Here is a 19,014-nt window from a genome sequence, read left to right on the forward strand (position 1 = left end):
TTACCCGTAATACAGGGATAATACCTCCTCTTACTCATAACATAGGGACTATACCCAATCTGACACCTCAGGATTAATGAGGAGCATCAAATAAGATAAATGTTGACCAAAAGTATGACAGAGATGTGGTATTAAAAAATAGGTATTAGAGAATACTTATTTAGAGAATAAGTATTTATACACTTCATTTGCATCTCAACAAACAAAAAATCCTGAAGAAAATGCATATTAGCATTTCCATTTCACACAAACACAGGGCCAGATGCCGTCCTTAAGTCACGTAGCTAGTAAGCCCCTGAACGTAGCTACACTCAACACGTGTTGGAACGTCACGCTCTTACAGCGCTAAGGATTATTCCATTACGTAGGAGCAAGGGAGAGCTAACGTTTGAGGCTGTTATCATGGGGAGCAATTACCATGAAATGTGACATCTGAGCAGAGCTGAATGGGAGCCTAAAGTCAGGGAAAGGCTGCATGTTCCCTGTGTGTCTTGGTAATTCCTGCTCCAGGAGTGAGAAGAAAGTCCCTGAACCGCCAACCCAACTTGTCCCCATGACCATCTGGGACGGGAAGAATGAGATAGATAACAGTGTAAAAGAGGATGAACCTTAATGGCAAATCCCAGGGTTTTAAGAAAAGTGCACAGTCCTGAGAGTACGAAGTATTGTTCCTCTTTACGACTCGCTGCTCACCTAACCCAGATGGGCAAACTAGCGACAGAGAAAGGAGCCGAGAACACAGCTTCACCTCCGCCATTTCCCCCATTTCCACAAAAAGACTACCACGACCATAAAGCATCGGTGCGCCGAGCCAATGAGCTCCGTCTCGTGCCACAAAAGCAATGAGATCTTCCCAAGGAGCAGCGCGAGACGCCACCACCCCTGGAAGACTACAAGGTCCAGCAGGCCTCGCGCGCCTCCGCCGACCAGCCCAGCTCTGGAAAATCCGGCCCTGCGGTCCGGACCCGCGCCCGGGAGCCTTCGCAGGGCAAGATGGCTGCTCTGGGCGCCGAAGCGGAGGTGAGGGGGTGTTAGGGAACAAACGTATTGGTTTTTCTCGTCGTGGCCGTGGGTACCTCCCAGTAAAGCCTTTGTCGTGGGGCAACCCTAGCATTTCGCAGTTTTGACCTGGAACCTTCCGGAGGGCAGCAGAGTAAGCGCTTTCTCTGGGATACGACGGAGGCACTGGAACAGTCAAGCAGGCCTTTCTGTCCCGACAGGTGCGACATTGAACACTCAATGACTGTGGGCGCCGGGAGGCGTGGCCTCCCCCTTGGCCGCCACCTGTACTGGTTTCTCTGCGTGTTCACCTTAAAGCTCTGGTAAGGAGGGGCCGAGGGCACGGAAAAAAGAGGGGACCGAAGATCCGGTAGTCCCTGCCAGGGGATGAGGAGGATCGTGTCCCTTGACCGTGGGGGTGGGGTGTTTTCTGGCTTCTGACTTTTGCCCCTTTTCCCTGTCATCGCTGCAGCCAAGCAGAGGCTCCGGTGCGGGAGGAGAAGCTGTCAGGTAGGTGATGGTCTGGGAACCCAAAGCCCCCGTATGTTTTGTCGTGACATCCACCCATATACCTAGAGCACAGGTGGAAAAGGGCGGCGCCACGTGGAATGACTGCATCCAGTTGTGCTCGGAAGTTGAATGGGCAGAACCCTTTGGGAGAAATACTTTCTGAATGACGTCTGGGGCTGGCATTTCTCTCCCCTTTTAGTGAGCACCTCAAATTTGCCGTGCTGGCTGGTGGAAGAGTTTGTGGTGGCAGAAGAGTGTTCTCCATGTTCTAACTTCCAGGCTGTGAGTATCTATTTTCTCTTCCTTTTTTTCTCACATCTAATCAGCCCCTCAGTCTTTTTTTTTCCCTGACCAGTACAAAAGTTTATTTAACAAAAGTTCAATATGAAAAGGGACACGACTCGATTTTTATATTGTAGGAAAGCAGGTGCTGTGGACAGGGGACAGAGGACACATAGAAGGAATTGATTTCTCTGGTGAACACAACCATTTTTCATACTGGTCCCAAGGCTTCTAACATGATGATACTATTTCTTCATATTCCCACCATTCCAGTACTGTACTGTTGCCCGCTAGTCGCCACCTCCACACATTCTTCCATCACAAGTTTCATAAAAGGAGCAAATCTCCGCAATATTCCTTGGGCATGTCTGCCACCACTTAATTTCTTTTTCTTTTTTTAAAAAAATATTTTATTGACTATACTGTTATAGTTGTCCCAATTTTTCCTCCCCTTTATCCCCCTTCATCCTGCACCCCCCTCCCACTACTATTCCCCCCTCCCTCACATAGTTCATGTCCATGGGTCGTACATATAAGTTCTTTGGCTTCTCCATTTCCCTTACTATGCTAAACCTCCCCCTGTGTAGTTTGTGCCTACCAGTTATTCTTCTTATTCTCTGTACCTTTTCCCCCATTCCGCCCCTCACCCTCCCAGCTGATAACCCTCCATGTGATCTCCATTTCTGATTCTGTTCCCGTTCTAGTTGTTTGCTCAGTTTGGTTTTGTTTTTTTTTTTAGGTTCAGTTGTTGACAGTTGTGAGTTTGTTGTCATTTTACTGTTCATAGTTTTGATCTTTTTCTTGGATAAGTCCCTCTAACATTTCATATAATAAGGGCTTGGTGATGATGAACTCCTTTACCTTGACCTTACCTGAGAAGCACTTTATCTGCCCTTCCATTCTAAATGAGAGCTTTGCTGGATAGAGTAATCTTGGATGTAGGCCCTTGCTTTTCATGACTTGGAATACTTCTTTCCAGCCCCTTGTTGCCTGTAATGTCTCTTTTGAGAAATCAGCTGATAGTTTTATGGGAACTCCTTTGTAGCTAACTATCTCCTTTTGTCTTACTGCCTTTAAGATTCTCTCCTTACCTTTAATCTTGGGTAATGTAATTATGATGTGCCTTGGTGTGTACTACCCTGGGTCCAACTTCTTTGGGACGCTCTGAGCTTCCTGGACTTGTATGTCTGTTTCCTTTGTCAGATTAGGGAAGTTCTCCTCCATTATTTTTTCAAATAAGTTTTCAATTTCTTACTCTTCCTCTTCTCCTTCTGGCACCCTTATGATTCAAATATTGTAATGTTTAAAGTTGCCCCAGAGGTTCCTAAGCCTCTCCTCAGTTTTTTGAATTTTTGTTTCTTCATTCTGTTCCAGTTGAATGTTTATTTCTTTCTTCTCCAAATTGTTGATTTGAGTCCCAGTTTCTTTCTCGTCACTGTTAGTTCCCTGTATATTTTTCTTTATTTCACTTTGTATAACCTTCACTTTTTCCTCTATTTTGTATCCATACTCAGTCATTTCTGTGAGCATCCTGATTACCAGTGTTTTAAACTGTGCATCCGATAAGTTGGCTATGTCATCGTTGCTTAGTTCTTTTTTTGCAGTTTTGATCTGTTCCTTCATTTGGGCCGTATTTCTTTGTTTTGGTGTGACTGTTACGTTGTAAGGGGTAGAACCTTAGGTATTTGCCAGGGTGGGGCAACCCACCTTGCTGCACTGTGGCACTGTATGTGGGGGTGGGGTTAGAGAGGGAACAATGCCACTTGCTAGGCTTTCGCCCTGCTTTCAGTCACTTTCCCCACTACCCACAAGCAAATTGGGCCCTTCTGGTGCTTATTCCCAGGTGTGTGGGTTTGTGTACGTTTTAGGACCCTGTGGGTCTCTCCAGTGGACTCCTGTGAGGCTGGCCGCTGCCACAACCCCCACATATTTTTATAGCCAGAGGTTTTGAGGCCTTATTTTTCCCACACTGGAACTCTGGGTTGCAAGGTCTGTGACACTCCCCAGTTGTTACTCCTGGTTTATCTGCATGTGAACATGGGACTGACTGGTTCACCAACCGCTGCCTTGCCCACCTGGTTCGCCAGTAGCCACCTGGCCAGGTATCCTCTCCACCCCAGCTGCCTGTCTCTGCTCCTCCTACCGGCCTGGATGAATTTTCTTCTTTAACTCCTTGGTTGTCGGACTTATATACAGTTCTATTTTCTGGCAATTCTGGTGGTTTTTTGTTTTTAAATTCCTTCTTTTTGTTGTGTGAGGAAGCAAAGTGTATTTGAAATACACTTTGAAATATTTTTTCTAACACGTACTCCTAATTACACAACCACCACCTCCACCATCCCCATTAGAACTCTTCATTAGTTGTCTGTTGCCTGCCAGCTCTGAGCCTTAGCACTCAGTCACCTGCCCATTCTGCATGGCAGCCTTTCTGTTCCTCCTCCTGCCCCCTCCCGATACGTGCTTTGGTCCTTTTCTCCTGGCAGAAAGCCACCTCTGAATGTGGTTCCACAGGATATGTGGAGAAAATCACTTGCACCTTATCTAAGAGGAATGAGTTCAAAAGGTAAGTGCTGTTCTGTTCTCTCTCTCTCTTTTTTTAAAATTCCTAACCTGAGGATATGCTTATTGACTTGAATGATTGGGGAAGGGAGGGAGAGAGAGAGGAGAATCATCGATGTGAGAGAGAAACATGGGAATCGGTTGCCTCTTGTACATGTCCCAACTGGGACCGAACCCATGACCTTTTGGTTTATAGGACAATACTCCAACCGACTGAGCCACACCAGTCAGGGCTGTTTCACTTCGTGAAACCTCCTAGATCACCTTGTTTGCTGCTATGACATATAAATAGTCCTACCTCTTCCTCTTGGTCTGGAGGTAGTATGGCATATTGGAAAGAGAAAGGGATTTGGAACCAAATTACTTCAACCCAAGTCCCAACTCACCCTCTCAGCACTATATTATGGAGAAATATATTGGCCATAGTTTGTCAGTAAAATTGGTTAATACCTGCTTTGCTTATCTCACCAGAAAATAAGTTAAATGATACATCTGAGTGGGGTTTGTGCACTGTGAACACAGTGGATTGACTCTGATTTTCTCTTTTCCCCTTTGATATATCTTGGTTAGGCTGAAGTAGAAGGGAAGTTAGAGGGAGGCCAGACAGCCTTCCCTAGGAATAACTGTTTCTTCCTACCCTCAGCTGCCGCTCAGCTCTGATGGAACAACAATTATTCTGGAAATTTGAAGGGGCTGTTGTGGGTGTAGCCTTGGTCTTCGCTTGCCTTGTCGTCGTTCGTCAGCGACAGCTGGACAGAAGGGCTCTGGAAAAGGTCCGGAAGCAAATTGAATCCATATAGCTACCTTCCACCTTTTTATATGGGTCTTACAGACCCTACATCAGACAGAGAAAGTGGAATGGACTGACTTGTGCCCCTTAGTAATTTCTTGAGGGGGAAAAATCTCAAAAAGCCTTTCTTCTGTCTTCCTTATCTAGATCATTAATAAGCAGAATAAAAAGAGTAAAATAGAGTATACAATATTTTCCTTCCCTACTGTGATTTGGTTTGGGGCAGGAAGTTATGAAGGCAGGGAAAGAGGGTAGCAACTTCAGGCCCTAGTTTATCAAGTACATGTCTTCCTCCTTTTCTACAACTTATTTAAAATTCTGGGATATCATTTCAGAAAAAAAAAAAAAAAGTTTATTTCTCAGTAAAACCTATTTCCCCTCAATCCTATCTCCAAAGAAGAAATAAAATCACAGATATACCATAAAAGTATTTGAGGTGCCATCTCACATAGGTGGACTCAGGGTAGACATCTGGGGCATCTTGATGTGATTCAGATCCCTGAGGCCAGAGAAGCCTGAGTGGGAATTGCAGGGGGAAGCAAAGTCAGGGGAGCCTTGGAGTCCCTGGAGTGATTGGGTAGTGGGCTAGGAAGTATTCCAGCTCACATCTCATCTGCACGCGGCATAGTTCTGGTGTGCCCACTGGGGCCTGTCTTCACTCCCATCTTCTCCAGCAGTGTTTTCGTTGATCCATTTGCACTCCTAGCCCCAGGTGGCCCCCCCAATCTGGATTCTACCTCTGGGGTCTCCCAATTTTCTGTTATGTCCTTGTGGGTCAGGATATTTCTGGAAATAACTGTGGGGTGAAGGAAAAGAGCAGTAGTAGAGTGCTCCCTTGGGTGGGAAATCCTAGACAGGCCAAACCCTCCCTCACAGCTCTTGACTACTCTAGAGAAAGCCCCCATTTGCTCACTAGGTAAAAAGAGCCCTTCCCTGCCCTTGCCTCTCACCTCCATGAGGCTGGTAATCCTCGGACCCAGCTTCTGGTAGACCTTGAAAGGGGCTGAAACTGGGCAGGATGATGAGAGCCAGAGAAAAAAGAAGGATCTGGAAGGAAGCAAAAAGACCCTTGGGCTGTGAAGACAATTAAAGAAGAGGGCAGGGTGAATAGAAGACAGTTGGAGTCATTAGGGATGGGAAGATTCGTGTGGCTTGGGAGTTGGAGTATCAGGATGGCAGAACATGGTGGAAGTGGGAGGAGATGGGAAGTAGACTAATGGTACCAGAACACAAGTGCTGGTCTGGGCAGCTTTGTTGGAAGTTTGAGTAATGAGCATCTGCAGCTGGCGGAGCTGAGTCACCAAGGAGCTGGAAAAAAAGGATGAGTGAGACCTGGGAAGCAGGGCCCACGATTGGTGCCCCTGTGTGGTGCACACCCCCCATGTGCACACCATGCTTTCACTCACATGTTGTGTCTCTCCAGCTCCTGGACTTTTTTCTGTAGTTCCTGGTTCTGTGCAGAACAGGCAGCCACCCTAAAGAATTTGGAAAGGTAGGGCAAGCTTCTGCCATTATGTGAGTCCCTGACCTTGCCTGCCTTGGTAAGGGAGAGGTCGCAGACCTGGGCCACAGGAAGCCAGAAATGTGAGTTCAAACATACCTGCTTTCTAGTCCATCGATGTACTCTTTCTTCCGCCGCCGACTGTCCTGAGCTGACTGCTTGTTACGGATTTTCCTCCTGACCTTCTTGAGAACCCTTTCCTCTGCCTGGGGCCCCAAGGTGTATCAGTCCTGGCTCTTAATGCCCCCCACCCCAACTCCCCAATTCTCCTCTGTGATCCTGGCTCCTCAGAGGCATGGTGGAGCCATTAGGTTGAGATTCCTTTGGAGAAGCACGTTACCTTGGTGAGGGGCAGGTGAGAGGACAGGGAAATCCCTTCCTGCCTGAGAAGACGCTTCTCCTCATCTGTCAGGAACAAGGTTTGACAGGGCAGCTGGTGGGGGACAGGAGAAAATGAGAGTGGGGAGAGGGTCGTCCCATCTCCAGCACCCTGTCTGCTCCCCCTGCGTGCCTTCTAAAGAGAGTTTCCCATTTGCACTGAGGAATAACTAACCATGAAATGAAGTAAGGGTAGAGACCTTAATTCAGACAGGCTCTGGATCATACTTAAAGGGACTTCTGAGGCTGAGAAGGAAGAGGGGACATGGTTTTATCATATCCTTTGACCATAGACTCTGGGCTTTAGCACTTTGAGTAAGCTAGGGAGAGCCTGTTCTGGTCCACATCTCCCCAAACCTTAGAGGTATTTGAAGAGAATGTGGGGTAACTCACTAAGGTAGGGTTTGCTCAGTCTTCCAGCAGGCAAACGGTTCACTTTCAGCTATTCTGTTTGGCAGAGTGTGTTATCCAGTCACCTGTCAATAACAGGGAGCTACCTGGGGCAGTGGCCCTTTCTCCCCAGGATCTGATCCCCACCTTTCAGATTAAAGCCCTGTCTCCTGTCAAAGAAATCCCTAAGGGTAACCACTCTGAACAATTTCTCATAAAGTATGGGGGGAGGGGAAGCATTTTCTCAATCTGTTGAGATCTTGCTTACAGGCATATGCTCTGTTTGGCTCAAATAAATTATAAAAATTCTCAAAAAAAAAAAAAGTATGTAGGGAGCCTACATAGTGTCTGGTTAATGTGAGCACATCAACTGAGTGACTTGCTTTCTAATTTTTTCTTGAAAGATTTATGCTTCATTTTGTGACAGGAATTTGCTTTTGCTTCCTAATAGTCTTTGACTTTTAGCTAAACCATTTCTTCTCTCTATCTTTTTCTGATGCTCCCTTCTTGCTCCTGTGACTATGAGAGTGGTGTCCCTCCCAATCCACCTGATCAAAATTGGTGAGAATGGGGCCTAGAAGGTTTTATTGAAAAAGCAGAACTGCCCTGGCTGGTGTGGCTCAGTGGATTGAAAGCCGGCTTGTAAACCAAAGAGTTTCTGGTTCGATTCCCAGTCAGGGCACATGCCTGGGTTGTGGGCCAGGTCCCCAGGAGTAAGTGTGTGATAGGCAACCCCACACTGATGTTTCTCTCCCTCTCTTTCTCCCTCCCTTCCCCTCTCAAAAAATAAATAAGTAAAAAAAATAATAAAGCAAAACCACAAATTCCCCAGTGTTTTAAGGTCCCTCAACCCAAAATTTTAAGATGCCTGGCTTGGGCTTGGCTACTGGTCTAGCTTCAACACAGATTTTCAAGGAGGCTCAAAACTATTCCCTACCTTTTGCACACAAGTTCTTTCCACGATAAAGGCAGGGTCCCCTCCTCACCCCACTGGAGGAACCAGACCATAGCCTTGAGAAGTTATCTGATCTGCACCCTGGATAATCGCTCCAGTGGAAATGTAGTTGCGGTTTCTCCTCTTACACTCAGTGCCCAGTAATCAGTTGGATTCTCAGGCGGCTTGTCCCATTTCTGTGTCCTGACCCAAGACTGAGACAATAGCTGAGCAAACAATGTACACAGGGTTTGGACTTTTTCCTTTAGCCCTATCCTCAGATTCCCTCACCCCACCTTCTTAATTGAGTTATCACCACCTTACCCCCAAGTGTTTGTCCCCCTTGTCCTTTCCTGCTTTTTTTTAAAAAGATTTTATTTATTTTTAGAGAGAGGGGAAAGGAGAAAGAGGGAGAGACACATCAACGTGTGGTTGCCTCTCATGCACCCCCTACCAGGGACCTGGCCCACAACCCAGGCATGTGCCCTGACTGGGAATTGATCTGGTGACCCTTTGGTTTGCAGGCCGGCACTGAATCCACTGAGCCACACCAGCCATGGCCCTTTCCTCCTTTTAAATTGCCATGTCTCCCTGGCCTTCAGGCCTGATGGCACAAAAATTAGGCCAAAGACAGTTCAGCATCAGTTTTCCCCTCCTGTACCCCCATCTGTGTGGGTATATATGGGTGTATCAGGGAGGACTGGATCAGGCCAACCCCAAGACTCACCAGGGTAGCAGGAAGCACTGGGTTTACAGTGCCTGCCCTGGGCAGGATGCAGGCATGAGCATCAAGGGGCAGCTCGCTGACCGTGCAGGCATCAGGCACCATAAATGGTGGGCTCCACTGATCTGAAGGAGACATAGGTGGCTGGGAGAAAGGAAATGGAGGGCACATCTGCTGGCAGCAGGGCCTGGGTAGTGGCACAGATTGGGGAAACCCTCTTACCCCCAGGGCTAGGGCTGAATCTGAAGGGCCATTGTCCCCTTGCCGTAGAACACTACTGACCTAGCTGAATGGAGATGAACCCTACAGCTGGCCCAGCTTCCTCCTGCATCTTCTCCAGGACCTCTGCCTCATAAACAACCTCATAGAAGGCAGGGGAACTGGGTGCCTTGGGGACAGGGGGACTGTCTGGATGACCAGGGTCCTCAGAGATTCCACTGTCACTGCCAGGAGACGCTTCTGAGCAGTACACTTCATTGGGATCAATGAAAAGCTTTGGGAAATCTTCAGGCTCACTCTCTTGAAGGCCCTACATTAGAAGAGGGCATATATGTATATTTACAACGAAGAATTCTGGAAGTTCTTCCTGACATCAAACCTAGATCCTTCATGCTTGTTTCAGTCCTTTCTGTCCTTGGACATGGGGATACTTACAGTTGATGTCTATTTTAGGTGTATCATCTTCAGACCTCTTTCCAAGTATAGGCTGAAGCAAGCCTCTTGGGCTTCTTATCAGAGTTGTGTTTAAACCCACCCCTACTTCCATTCATCACACTCACACAGACATGGCCCCCACCGGACTCGCAGCCTTGCAAGCCCTGTTCTTGTAGCATCGTCACTGGGACCTCTGGAGGTGGACAGTGGTGTCCCAGCTCCAGGGAGGATCCTGTTAAGACTTCATCTGGGGGTTCCAGCCAGAAGTCCAGCAGGTCAGGGGTTCCGAAATCCATCCTGCAGGGAGGCATGTGGGGTGAGAGTATTGCAGGGGGATGATAGGTACCCCCTAACACACACACACATACACACATACACACACAGCATCTGGGTTCCTCTCCCTCTTCCATTATCCCCCTTCGTCACCTATGGAGCCCCTCACCTGTCAGCCGGAGATCTCTCCTCTTCCTGATCTCTGTGGTTCCCAAGAACAGGACCCCGGGTTATTACCTTTTCGGAAGAGCCCGGCCCTGACAAGCCAGCCTAGCCTGCTGACCAACCCGAACAATACACCTTTTCTTCCCTCCAGGATCTTGCATCCTGGACCTGCCCAGCCAAGCCCCACCCCCAGCCTTACACTAGGAAAGTGGGTTGCACCTAGTCGGAGCCAAGGTAGGGACGCTGAATCTCGGAGCAGGGGGTTAAGAGGCTTAGCGTCCGCAAACGACACCTGAAAAAAACATGCAGCTTCATCCTTTCTGCCTTAGTTTTTCCTAGCGATAGCAAATCTTCCTGAGGTGGCTCCCCAGGGAAGGACAGAGATGGCTGTGACCGGAGCACAGGATACTCGAGTGACTGTTCTCCGGCCATCAGTTCTATAAGGAGACCAAGGCAGGGTTGAAAACAAAGGAGGAACGAGTCAACTGGGTTGCCAAGATTTACGGTGGATCCCTTCCCCAGCCCGTGGCTCTCAGCCTACACGGAGTCTGCTGGGAAGTTGGAGACGTAGAGGTTTTGACGGGCAGGGCAGTGAGCGAATGGAATTACCCTCTCAAGGCCGGTTCCGCCGTAACTGGTCAGAATTGGCTGTCAGAGAGGGAGTAAGGCCAATGGGGCCGGGGCACTTAAATGTCCCTCGGGGATTGGGTTCTGCAGACCAAAGAGAGGGGTAAGAACCAGAAGAATTGCAGTGAAGGGGGAAAATTCAGGGAATGTGGGCGGCGGCTTGGTTTGGTTTCGCTTGCCATATGACTCGTAAACCCAGGTTATTACCCAGGTGAGGAGTGAATATCCTGTTAGCCCACGTTAAGAGCTTTGACTCAGCCGGCGGAAGGTCGCGCTATCGCGCGTTGTCAAAATCCGTAATTCGTGCACTATGCTACTAATGAAGATCAGCAATTATAGATACACACAGGACTGTTAACTAACGGAGGTGAGAGTCTGGAAAACTGCAAAACGTTAAAAAAAATCATTAGGGTTTGCTGCGGGAATATGTCTTGTTTGCATACAATTACCAACAAGAGTATGTGTCCTGCATGTGTATAGTATACAAAATATTTTCATTGGTCTCTCATTTAATCCGCAACAGCTCTGAGGGAGACAGGCCAGGAAATGTTTTACTAATTTTACGGATGAAGATACAAAAATCCATGAATAGAATGTAGTAATACCAAAACCCAGGATTTTTTTTGTTTGTTTGTTTTTGCCTTGGTCTAGTGACTGATGATCTAAGAATTCATTTTAAATAAAATAATGAAGCTATAATGATGTGGGTACTTTCATCTGCTTGCCTCTTCAATAGTACTTAAGAGAAGAAGTGGCTGGGTGAATAAAGCAACAAAGTTTGGGGTGTGGATCTGGAATTCAAACTGGTATTCTCATGAAAATTTGAGTGGGCTGAAGGTAAAGACAGGTACAGAAGCTAATATTTACTGGGTAACTGTTGCATGTTCAGGCATTTTCATGGTACTAATATAATTCTCATAGCAACGCACAGCAGGCAGAGAGAAGATAAGTAACTTTCTCAAGGTCACTCTATAAGTAGCTAAACCAAAATTTAGACACTTGAGCCCATATTCTTTGCACTATACTGAGATATCTTTCTGGAGCCTTCTCAGATTTCCCAACTCTGTCTTTTCTGCTCATCCTGCATCTTGCTCAAGTAATGAAAAGACAAAGCAGGTTCCTAGATTGATGCAGAGCTCTAAGGAAAACAGAACCATCCTTGCTTAGATTTTTCCCAAAGCAATAAAGGTTTCAAAGGGCTTCCTTCTGACTGCATGTACAGAGATGATTACATGGAAAATATAGTCAGCTTCCATTAACGTTAGAACTGGAAGGAGCCCTGACTGTTGTGCCTCAGTGAACTGAGCACCGGCCTGCAAATTGAAAGGTTGCCGGTTTGAGTCCCAGTCAGGGCACATGCCTGGGTTGTGGGTCAGGTCCCTGGTTGGGGGTGTGTGAGAGTCAACTGATTAATGTATCTTGATGTATCTTGATGTACTGATATTTCTCTCCCTTTCTTTCTCCCTCCCTTCCCCTCTCTCTAAAAAATAAATAAATAAAATCTTAAGAAAAAAGGAACTGGAAGGAACCCCTGGCATCATCTGCTAGACTACCTTCTCTCTTCCATTGGATTTATCAAGCTCCTGAGAAGAAAAATGACTTGCCTAAGATCACATACCGAATTAAGTTAGAGCTAGGACTAGCACCCAGGTGTCCTGGCTCCCAGTCCCTGATTCCTTCTTAATGTTACTAATTAGCAATAATCTTAGAAGCATAATTTGCCACAGACAAACCATAGTATGAATAATTTTCCCTTAAAAAATCTGGAGTTGCTTCTTAATAATAATTTTTATCTTTTAATTAAGAGCTTGAGCCCTGGCTGGTGTGGCTTAGTGAATTCAGCACCGGTCTACAAACCAAAGGGTCACTGGTTCGATTCCTAGTCAGGATACATGCCTGGGTTGCTGGCCGGGTCCCCAGTGGGGGATGTGTGAGAGGCAACCACACATGGATGTTTCCCTCTCTTTCTCTTTCCCTTCCCCTCTCTCTAAAAGTAAAAATAAAATATTTTTTTCTTTTAAGAGCTTGAGTCTTGACTGATGTGGTGCAACTGGTTGATTGTCCTCCTGCAAACTGAAAGGTTGATGGTTCGATTCCTCGTCAGGGCACGTGCCTGAGTTGTGGGGTTGATCCCCGGTTGGGGCGTGTGCAAGAGGCAACCAATCAATGTTTCTCTCATTCTCTCTCCCTTGCCCTCTGTCTAAAATAAATTTTAAAAAATATTTTTAAAAAGAGCTTGAAACATCAACGATTATTGTTATTAAACAATGGGACACTAGTACCCCATTTGACTTACATCCTGCTCTTAGGGTCTATATGATTGCTTTCTCCTAGACTATCTACCTCAAGAAATCTTCACATTCCCCTTTTCTTTTTTTTAAGATTTTATTTATTTTTAGACAGAGGGGAAGGGAAGGAGAAAGAGGGATAGAAACATCAATGTGTGGTTGCTTCTCATGCACCCCTCCCACTGGGGACCCAGCCTGCAACCCAGGCATGTGCCTTGACTGGGAATAAAACTGGCAACCCTTTGGTTCACAGGCTGCAGCTCAATCCACTGAGCCACAACATCCAGGGCACATTCCCTTTAAGGAAGTTGTTGGCCTTTGAAAGGGTAAAGCCAGAGCCATTTGCTACTGTGGCACCATTTGCTGAGCAGGCCTGTGACCTTGTTAAATATGACTCCCATTTTACTTTTCTGAGCTTGTCCCCAGGACCGGAAATTACTGGAAGGTAAGAATAGAACTAACTACTCCCTACAGCCACAGGCAGGTGATAACATTGGAACAAACTGCAGCCTCGAGTTACAACACCTGCAACAGCTCAGGGCCACACAACAGCAACCCTCCACCCCCTTTAAACAAACAAAAAAAGATTTTATTTATTTTTAGAGAAGGGAAGGGAGAAAGAGGGAGAGAAACATCAATGTGGGTTGCCTCTTGTGCACCCCCTACTGGGGACCTGGCCTGCAATCCAGGCATTTGTCCTGACTGGGATTGAACTAATGACCCTTTGGTTTGCAGGCTGGCACTCAATCCACTGAGCCACACCAGCCAGGGCTCCACCCTTTTTTAGTCCAATTATAATCCAATAAAAGCTCAAAGCCTCCACCCCTCAATGCTGGTGTATCTCTCCACACCATGCCCCTCTCCTTTCTTGGAGAGCGAATAAAAACTTTACTCGCAACACTTTCTTCTCTTTGTGAATTCTTTCAGTCAGTGTCACCAACCACCCTAACAGCCTTGATTTCCAAAGCCCTATCAAAGGCATCACTCTGTCCTTCTTTAGGGAATGAAGCCTTTTTACCTTTGCAAAAAAGAATAAGCTGAGCCCCCTTCTTTATTTTCCTCTTTTGTTCCCTACTCTCCCATGAGGACAGAAGAGGATTCTGACAGCACAGGGATGTGGGCCAAGAGGATCCAGGCTAAGGAAACAGTAAAGGTCCTCAGTTGAAAATACCTTGATTCATTCAAGGAACAGAAAACAGCAAAGAAATCCTAAGAAGGGAACGTTTTCTTTTCTTTGGCGCCAGGGTGCACAGAAGGGATCCAAGATCAGGCAGAGACACACAGTAAGGCGGAAGATTAGGGACTGAGTGGTGCGTATAAGACACCACCCCTGTCCGCTTCCCGTCCGGGTTTGTAGCTTCCTTTTTTAAAAATCTCTAAAACATCAAAGCCTCTGTTGAGCAGCCACCGCCTGCCAAGCAGAAAATCGCAGTAGCCCAGGCTGTCTGCACCTAGATACTCTCTTCCCTTCTCTCTGCTCTCGCGCATTCTCCTATCGTCACCGCCTCCACTCAGCTTCTGCTTCCCATCTCTGATTGGTCCTAGGTCACGCCACTCTTTGTATGGCTCCGCCCCCAGGATCTGTCATTGGCAGCAAGGGGAGGATTCGCGGAGGCTCTGAGTCGGGGAGGAGGGGCGCTGGGGAGGGGGGCGGGAATTCCCGACTGGAGGCCGGAACTCAGTGGGTGCCATGTAGTGAGACCCTCCCGAGGTGAGTGCGGACTTTATGGGAGCGGGATTCAGGTCAGCCGCCCAGGCCTCCTAGGAGACCTAGGAGCTGGAGTTTAGGCTCTCACATTTTTCTGCTTCACGGGACGCTGGTCGCCGCGGACCCCGCCTACTGAAGCCGGGACTTTCAGACGCCGCCCTCAGTTGTTTTGAGTCGGTCCCGGGACCCCAGACTCCTAGGGCCCTTTTTTGGTCATCTACCCCGACGTCCCAGACTGTGGCCTGAAGTGGTCGCTCTCTGCTTTCAGGGGGATGGCGCTGGGCAAACGGGAGCGGGAGAGGGATCCAGCACCCAAGTTCTCCCTGTTCAGATGGTCCACGAAGCTACCCACGCGCACCACTGCACAGCCCCCGCCGCCCCGCCCCCAACCTTAGCCTCATCTGTTCCTTCCCAGAAGGGGCCTGGCCTCCACTTTTCTTACAGGACCCCAGCTCCCTAGTTCTCTGGGAGCTCCAGGTGAAAGGGTAATGACATATCTACACAGTCCTCATGACTCTTTTTCCCCCTTCCAGGGCCCCTGAATAAGTCACTTGGAAGGGATAAAGTCTGAGGGGGAAGAGGAATGTTCCCAGTACAGGAGTGGATGGTGGATGAGTCACACTGGGTTGGGAAGGTCAGAAATTGTCTGGAGTGAGGGAACTGCACTCTTCTGACCAGTCTTTTCCTCTCCTTGGCCCCATCTTTCCTTATGTGACCATTTCCCCAACTCACTTTGTCTTCCTAGATCCGAGAGTGACTGGAGCAACCACATCCACCATGGGGCCCTGGGGAGAGCCAGAGCTCCTGGTGTGGCGCCCAGAGGCAGTAGCCTCGGAGTCCCCAGTGCCCGTGGGACTGGAGGTGAAGTTGGGAGCCCTGGTGCTACTGCTGGTGCTCACTCTCATCTGCAGTCTGGTGCCCATCTGTGTGCTACGCCAGCCAGGAGCTAACCCAGAAGCCTCAGGTAAGGCTCTCCTTTTCCCTGCTGCTATGGATGCTTGGGGTACTGAAGGCTTTGGCACTGAAGAAAGTGACCTAAGGAGGGGAAGGCAAGAGGGACCATTGCTTGGGTTGGGATAGTGGGGCCTGGAGAGGGTTCATTTCCTCATTCCCCTCTGTGCTTTACTCCTGCCTAGCCTCCCGCCAAAGAGCCCTGAGCCTAGTGAGCTGCTTTGCGGGGGGTGTCTTTCTGGCCACCTGTCTCCTGGACCTGCTACCTGACTACCTATCTGCCATAGATGAGGCCCTGGCAGCCCTGCATGTGACGGTGAGCACTGGCTGGCTGAATGTGTCTGTATTCAGTTGCATGCCTCTAGGAGAGGTGGTTTGTATGGATCTGTTCCTGTGTCTCTTCATGCATGACTGTGGGGAAGCCTTTTGGATGTGATCCTATGAATTATGATTTTTAGTTATAGAGCACAACTCTTTGTGGGTTCTCCCCTGGTCCCTATGTGACCACTATGTACCCTCTGAGACAGCGTGAGGAGCCTTATTAAGAGGTGTGTGACCTATTCTGTTGGTTTCTCAGTTCCAGCTTTAAGGAAACTAACAGCACTCCAAGAATCATCTTTACCCTCTCACCACTTTCTTGAAGGATTGGAGAAAGGGGTCCCTACAGGCCTGGGAAGGGTAGGAGGCAATCCCAGGGACTTGGTGTTGCTGACCAAAAAGGCCCAAATAAGTCAGATATGGGGAAGATCAAGTTCAAAGCATAGGAAGTCTCATAGGAAAAACTGAGATAGTTGGGTGGTGGTGCAAGGACAGCACCCTGGGCTCTTCCTTTAGTTCCCTGAGACTGAGGAAGTAACACTGGATATGACCTGTGTGTCTGTGACTGAGTGACCTGTGTCTTTGTGTGACTGTGTGTGAGTCTGTATGCCCCTGCAACAGTGTATGGCTCTGTGTGTGAGCATTTGGGAGGGTGGGCCAGGGTGTGGCTCTTTGTATGCCTACATGTGACACTTTGTGTATGTCTACATCAGTGGCTTTGAACTGGGGGTGGGGATTTTGACCCTCCCCCCAAAAAACATTTGGTAATGTCTGGAGACATTTTTGGTTGCCACAGCTCAGGGAGGGAGGGCGTTGCACTGCTACTGGCATCTAATGGGTAGAGGCTAGAGAGTCTCTGCACAGCACAGCCCTCCACAACAAAAAATCTAGCCCCAAATGTTAATACTGCCCAAGTTGAGAAATCTTGGTCTACATGTAACACTGGCACCAGAGACTTTGTGATTGTGGATCATTTTGTGTCTGTGTCACCAAGTGACTCCGTGTGTGACCACGAGTGGCCCTGTGTCAGTATGTGACCCCATGTCTGTGTAACTGGGACTCCACTTTGACTCTGCATCTGACTCCTCTTCCCCATACTTGGTCTGTCTCTTGAACTCCTTGCTGCTTCCTCTGCCCATAGCTCCAGTTCCCCCTACAAGAGTTCATCCTGGCTATGGGCTTCTTCCTGGTCCTGGTGATGGAGCAGATCATGCTGGCTTACAAGGAGCAGTCAGTGCCACCGCCTCGAGAGGAGACAAGGGCGCTGCTGGGAACAGTGAATGGTGGGCCGCAGCACTGGCATGACGGGCCAGGCGTCCCACAGGCAAGCGGAACTCTGGCAGCCCCCTCAGCCCTGCGTGCCTGTGTACTGGTCTTCTCCCTGGCCCTGCACTCGGTGTTTGAGGGGCTGGCGGTGGGGCTTCAGCGAGACCGGGCTCGAGCCATGGAGCTGTGCCTGGCTTTGCTGCTCCATAAGGGTATCCTGGCAGTCAGCTTGTCCCTGCGGCTGCTGCAGAGCCACCTGAGAGCAAAGGTGGTGGCTGGCTGTGGGATTCTCTTCTCGTGCATGACACCTCTGGGCATTGGGTTGGGTGCAGCTCTGGCAGAGTCAGCTGGGCCACTCCACCAGCTGGCCCAGTCTGTACTGGAGGGCATGGCAGCTGGCACCTTTCTCTATATCACCTTCCTGGAAATCCTGCCCCAGGAACTGGCCACTTCTGAGCAGAGGATCCTCAAGGTCATTCTGCTCCTGTCAGGCTTTGCCCTACTTACTGGTCTGCTTTTCATCCAAATCTAGGGGCCTCCTAGAGGAGCAGGGGAGACTGGGTACCAGGTGCTGTTGACCCACCTCCCCTCCTCAGGAGTGAGGAAGGCAAATATTGAGGGCCAAAGAGTTCTCTGAGAGGTGCAGGTGGAGCCTTTGGTACTTATTACCTGACCAATGAGAGGGAAGTGGGCAGACAAGAGCCTGACCCCCCAGGCCCAAGGAACAAGGCATGGTCAAGTCACTAAAGACATCAAGAGACATAGTATTAGAGAAGACACTACACAGGGACAAGCTGACACCGGGGAGGCTGGAGGTGGGAACCCAGATGCTGTGGGATAGGCGAGAGGGCCTAAGCCCAGAGTCAGCAGTTCTGTTTGTAGCCCATTTCAGCCCTCTGTAATTTGGAGTGGACCCCTTCTACTTTTCTTAGCTCCTACTCTCACATCTAGCTTCCTCTTCCCTTCTCCCAAGATATTAGTGCCAAGACACTTCTGCCAGTTTTGGTACCTTCTCTGGCTTCTCCAGTCTGCTCACTCCTCTATTTTTAAAGTGCCAAATAAAATCCCCTCCCTCTTTCTCAAAGCACAGTAATGCACTGAACCCTACCTGGCACTTCAGTGAAGGGGCTCTTTTGCTCTGTATTTTAGTCCAAGATTCTGAGGTGGAGCAGAAGTGTTTGCTGAGTTGTGGGGGGGGGGAGGGTTATCAGATCTGCGGGCCCCTACCACTGCTGCACCCTAGGTATACCGAACATGGACATGGTGCCCCATACCCAGATGATAAATACTGAGCTGCCAAAAATTTTTATACCATAGGAGGCCAAGGGGGGAGGGGGATATTCACCCCTGGGGTTATTTTTGGGGAGGTAGGGCCGTGCACAGGACCATATTCTCTAGAATCTATTTTACTTACTGATCTGTTTTGGGACATATTACCCAAATAAAAGATGTTTCTCTACATCTGTGCAGAATCTGATTCATTTGTATTGAGAAAGTGGTGGGCATGTGGCCAGCCTGAGAGGGCCTGAGTCCCAGATGTTTACAGTTGTTTTGGTAACATCCCTGGTCTCATTGTTTTCATTCAGGCCCTTCCCTGAAGATGACATTTTTCCTCTTTTGATTCTTCCTTCTTCCCTCCCAGTCTCCACCCCTTCCCCTTCCTCTCTTTTTTCCTTTCTTTCAATCCCTCTGCTCTT

The 19,014-nt window shown here is 48.5% G+C and overlaps 3 protein-coding genes and 1 pseudogene across 7 annotated transcripts; 2 read left to right on the forward strand and 2 right to left on the reverse strand.

The window, feature by feature from the left end:
* Positions 1-915: 915 nt before the first annotated feature.
* Positions 916-5,330, forward strand: JTB (jumping translocation breakpoint). Its single transcript, XM_024573287.4, has 6 exons — positions 916-1,020; positions 1,112-1,322; positions 1,472-1,509; positions 1,709-1,791; positions 4,275-4,354; positions 4,994-5,330. Exons 2-6 carry the CDS (start codon positions 1,240-1,242, stop codon positions 5,148-5,150), a joined length of 441 nt encoding a protein of 146 aa, XP_024429055.1. The 5' UTR covers positions 916-1,020; positions 1,112-1,239; the 3' UTR covers positions 5,151-5,330.
* Positions 1,468-18,776, forward strand: SLC39A1 (solute carrier family 39 member 1). 4 transcript variants are annotated; one of them, XM_045203984.2, is made up of 5 exons: positions 1,468-1,509; positions 1,709-1,791; positions 15,528-15,746; positions 15,919-16,049; positions 17,193-18,776. In XM_045203984.2, exons 3-5 carry the CDS (start codon positions 15,560-15,562, stop codon positions 17,847-17,849), a joined length of 975 nt encoding a protein of 324 aa, XP_045059919.1. In that variant the 5' UTR covers positions 1,468-1,509; positions 1,709-1,791; positions 15,528-15,559; the 3' UTR covers positions 17,850-18,776. The 4 variants fall into 4 exon arrangements, with proteins under 4 accessions (XP_045059919.1, XP_024428993.1, XP_024428984.1 ...); XM_024573225.3 differs by lacking the exons at positions 1,468-1,509; positions 1,709-1,791 and adding exons at positions 14,661-14,785; positions 15,051-15,267; XM_024573216.3 differs by lacking the exons at positions 1,468-1,509; positions 1,709-1,791 and adding an exon at positions 14,680-14,785.
* On the reverse strand, positions 2,003-2,426 carry LOC112315405 (putative small nuclear ribonucleoprotein G-like protein 15; annotated as a pseudogene).
* Positions 5,470-10,689, reverse strand: CREB3L4 (cAMP responsive element binding protein 3 like 4). Of its 2 annotated transcripts, XM_024573245.4 has the most exons (11): positions 10,164-10,689; positions 9,847-10,018; positions 9,350-9,596; positions 9,071-9,192; positions 6,982-7,074; positions 6,741-6,847; positions 6,547-6,615; positions 6,364-6,448; positions 6,091-6,187; positions 5,747-5,936; positions 5,470-5,655 (listed from the first exon to the last, which is right to left on the reverse strand). In XM_024573245.4, the coding sequence occupies exons 2-11, from the start codon at positions 10,015-10,017 to the stop codon at positions 5,526-5,528; spliced, it is 1,311 nt and encodes a 436-aa protein (XP_024429013.2). In that variant the 5' UTR covers position 10,018; positions 10,164-10,689; the 3' UTR covers positions 5,470-5,525. The 2 variants fall into 2 exon arrangements, with proteins under 2 accessions (XP_024429013.2, XP_024429027.2); XM_024573259.3 differs by having other exon boundaries at positions 5,470-5,936; positions 10,164-10,688.
* Positions 18,777-19,014: the final 238 nt, after the last annotated feature.

Source organism: Desmodus rotundus, chromosome 12 (genome assembly GCF_022682495.2).
Source record: "Desmodus rotundus isolate HL8 chromosome 12, HLdesRot8A.1, whole genome shotgun sequence".
NCBI lineage: Eukaryota > Metazoa > Chordata > Mammalia > Chiroptera > Phyllostomidae > Desmodus > Desmodus rotundus.

Coding starts and splice junctions, on each gene's coding strand:
- JTB (XM_024573287.4), top strand. CDS start 1,240: ATGACTGTGGGCGCCGGGAGGCGTGGCCTCCCCCTTGGCCGCCACCTG. Junction 1,510..1,708: donor GCGGGAGGAGAAGCTGTCAG/GTAGGTGATGGT, acceptor CTCCCCTTTTAG/TGAGCACCTCAAATTTGCCG. Junction 1,792..4,274: donor CATGTTCTAACTTCCAGGCT/GTGAGTATCTAT, acceptor TTCTCCTGGCAG/AAAGCCACCTCTGAATGTGG.
- CREB3L4 (XM_024573245.4), bottom strand. CDS start 10,017: ATGGATTTCGGAACCCCTGACCTGCTGGACTTCTGGCTGGAACCCCCA. Junction 7,075..9,070: donor CAGTGCTTCCTGCTACCCTG/GTGAGTCTTGGG, acceptor GTCCCCCACCAG/CTGCCCTGTCAAACCTTGTT. Junction 6,188..6,363: donor AGACCAGCACTTGTGTTCTG/GTACCATTAGTC, acceptor GCTTCCTTCCAG/ATCCTTCTTTTTTCTCTGGC.
- SLC39A1 (XM_045203984.2), top strand. CDS start 15,560: ATGGGGCCCTGGGGAGAGCCAGAGCTCCTGGTGTGGCGCCCAGAGGCA. Junction 15,747..15,918: donor AGCTAACCCAGAAGCCTCAG/GTAAGGCTCTCC, acceptor ACTCCTGCCTAG/CCTCCCGCCAAAGAGCCCTG. Junction 16,050..17,192: donor TGGCAGCCCTGCATGTGACG/GTGAGCACTGGC, acceptor CTCTGCCCATAG/CTCCAGTTCCCCCTACAAGA.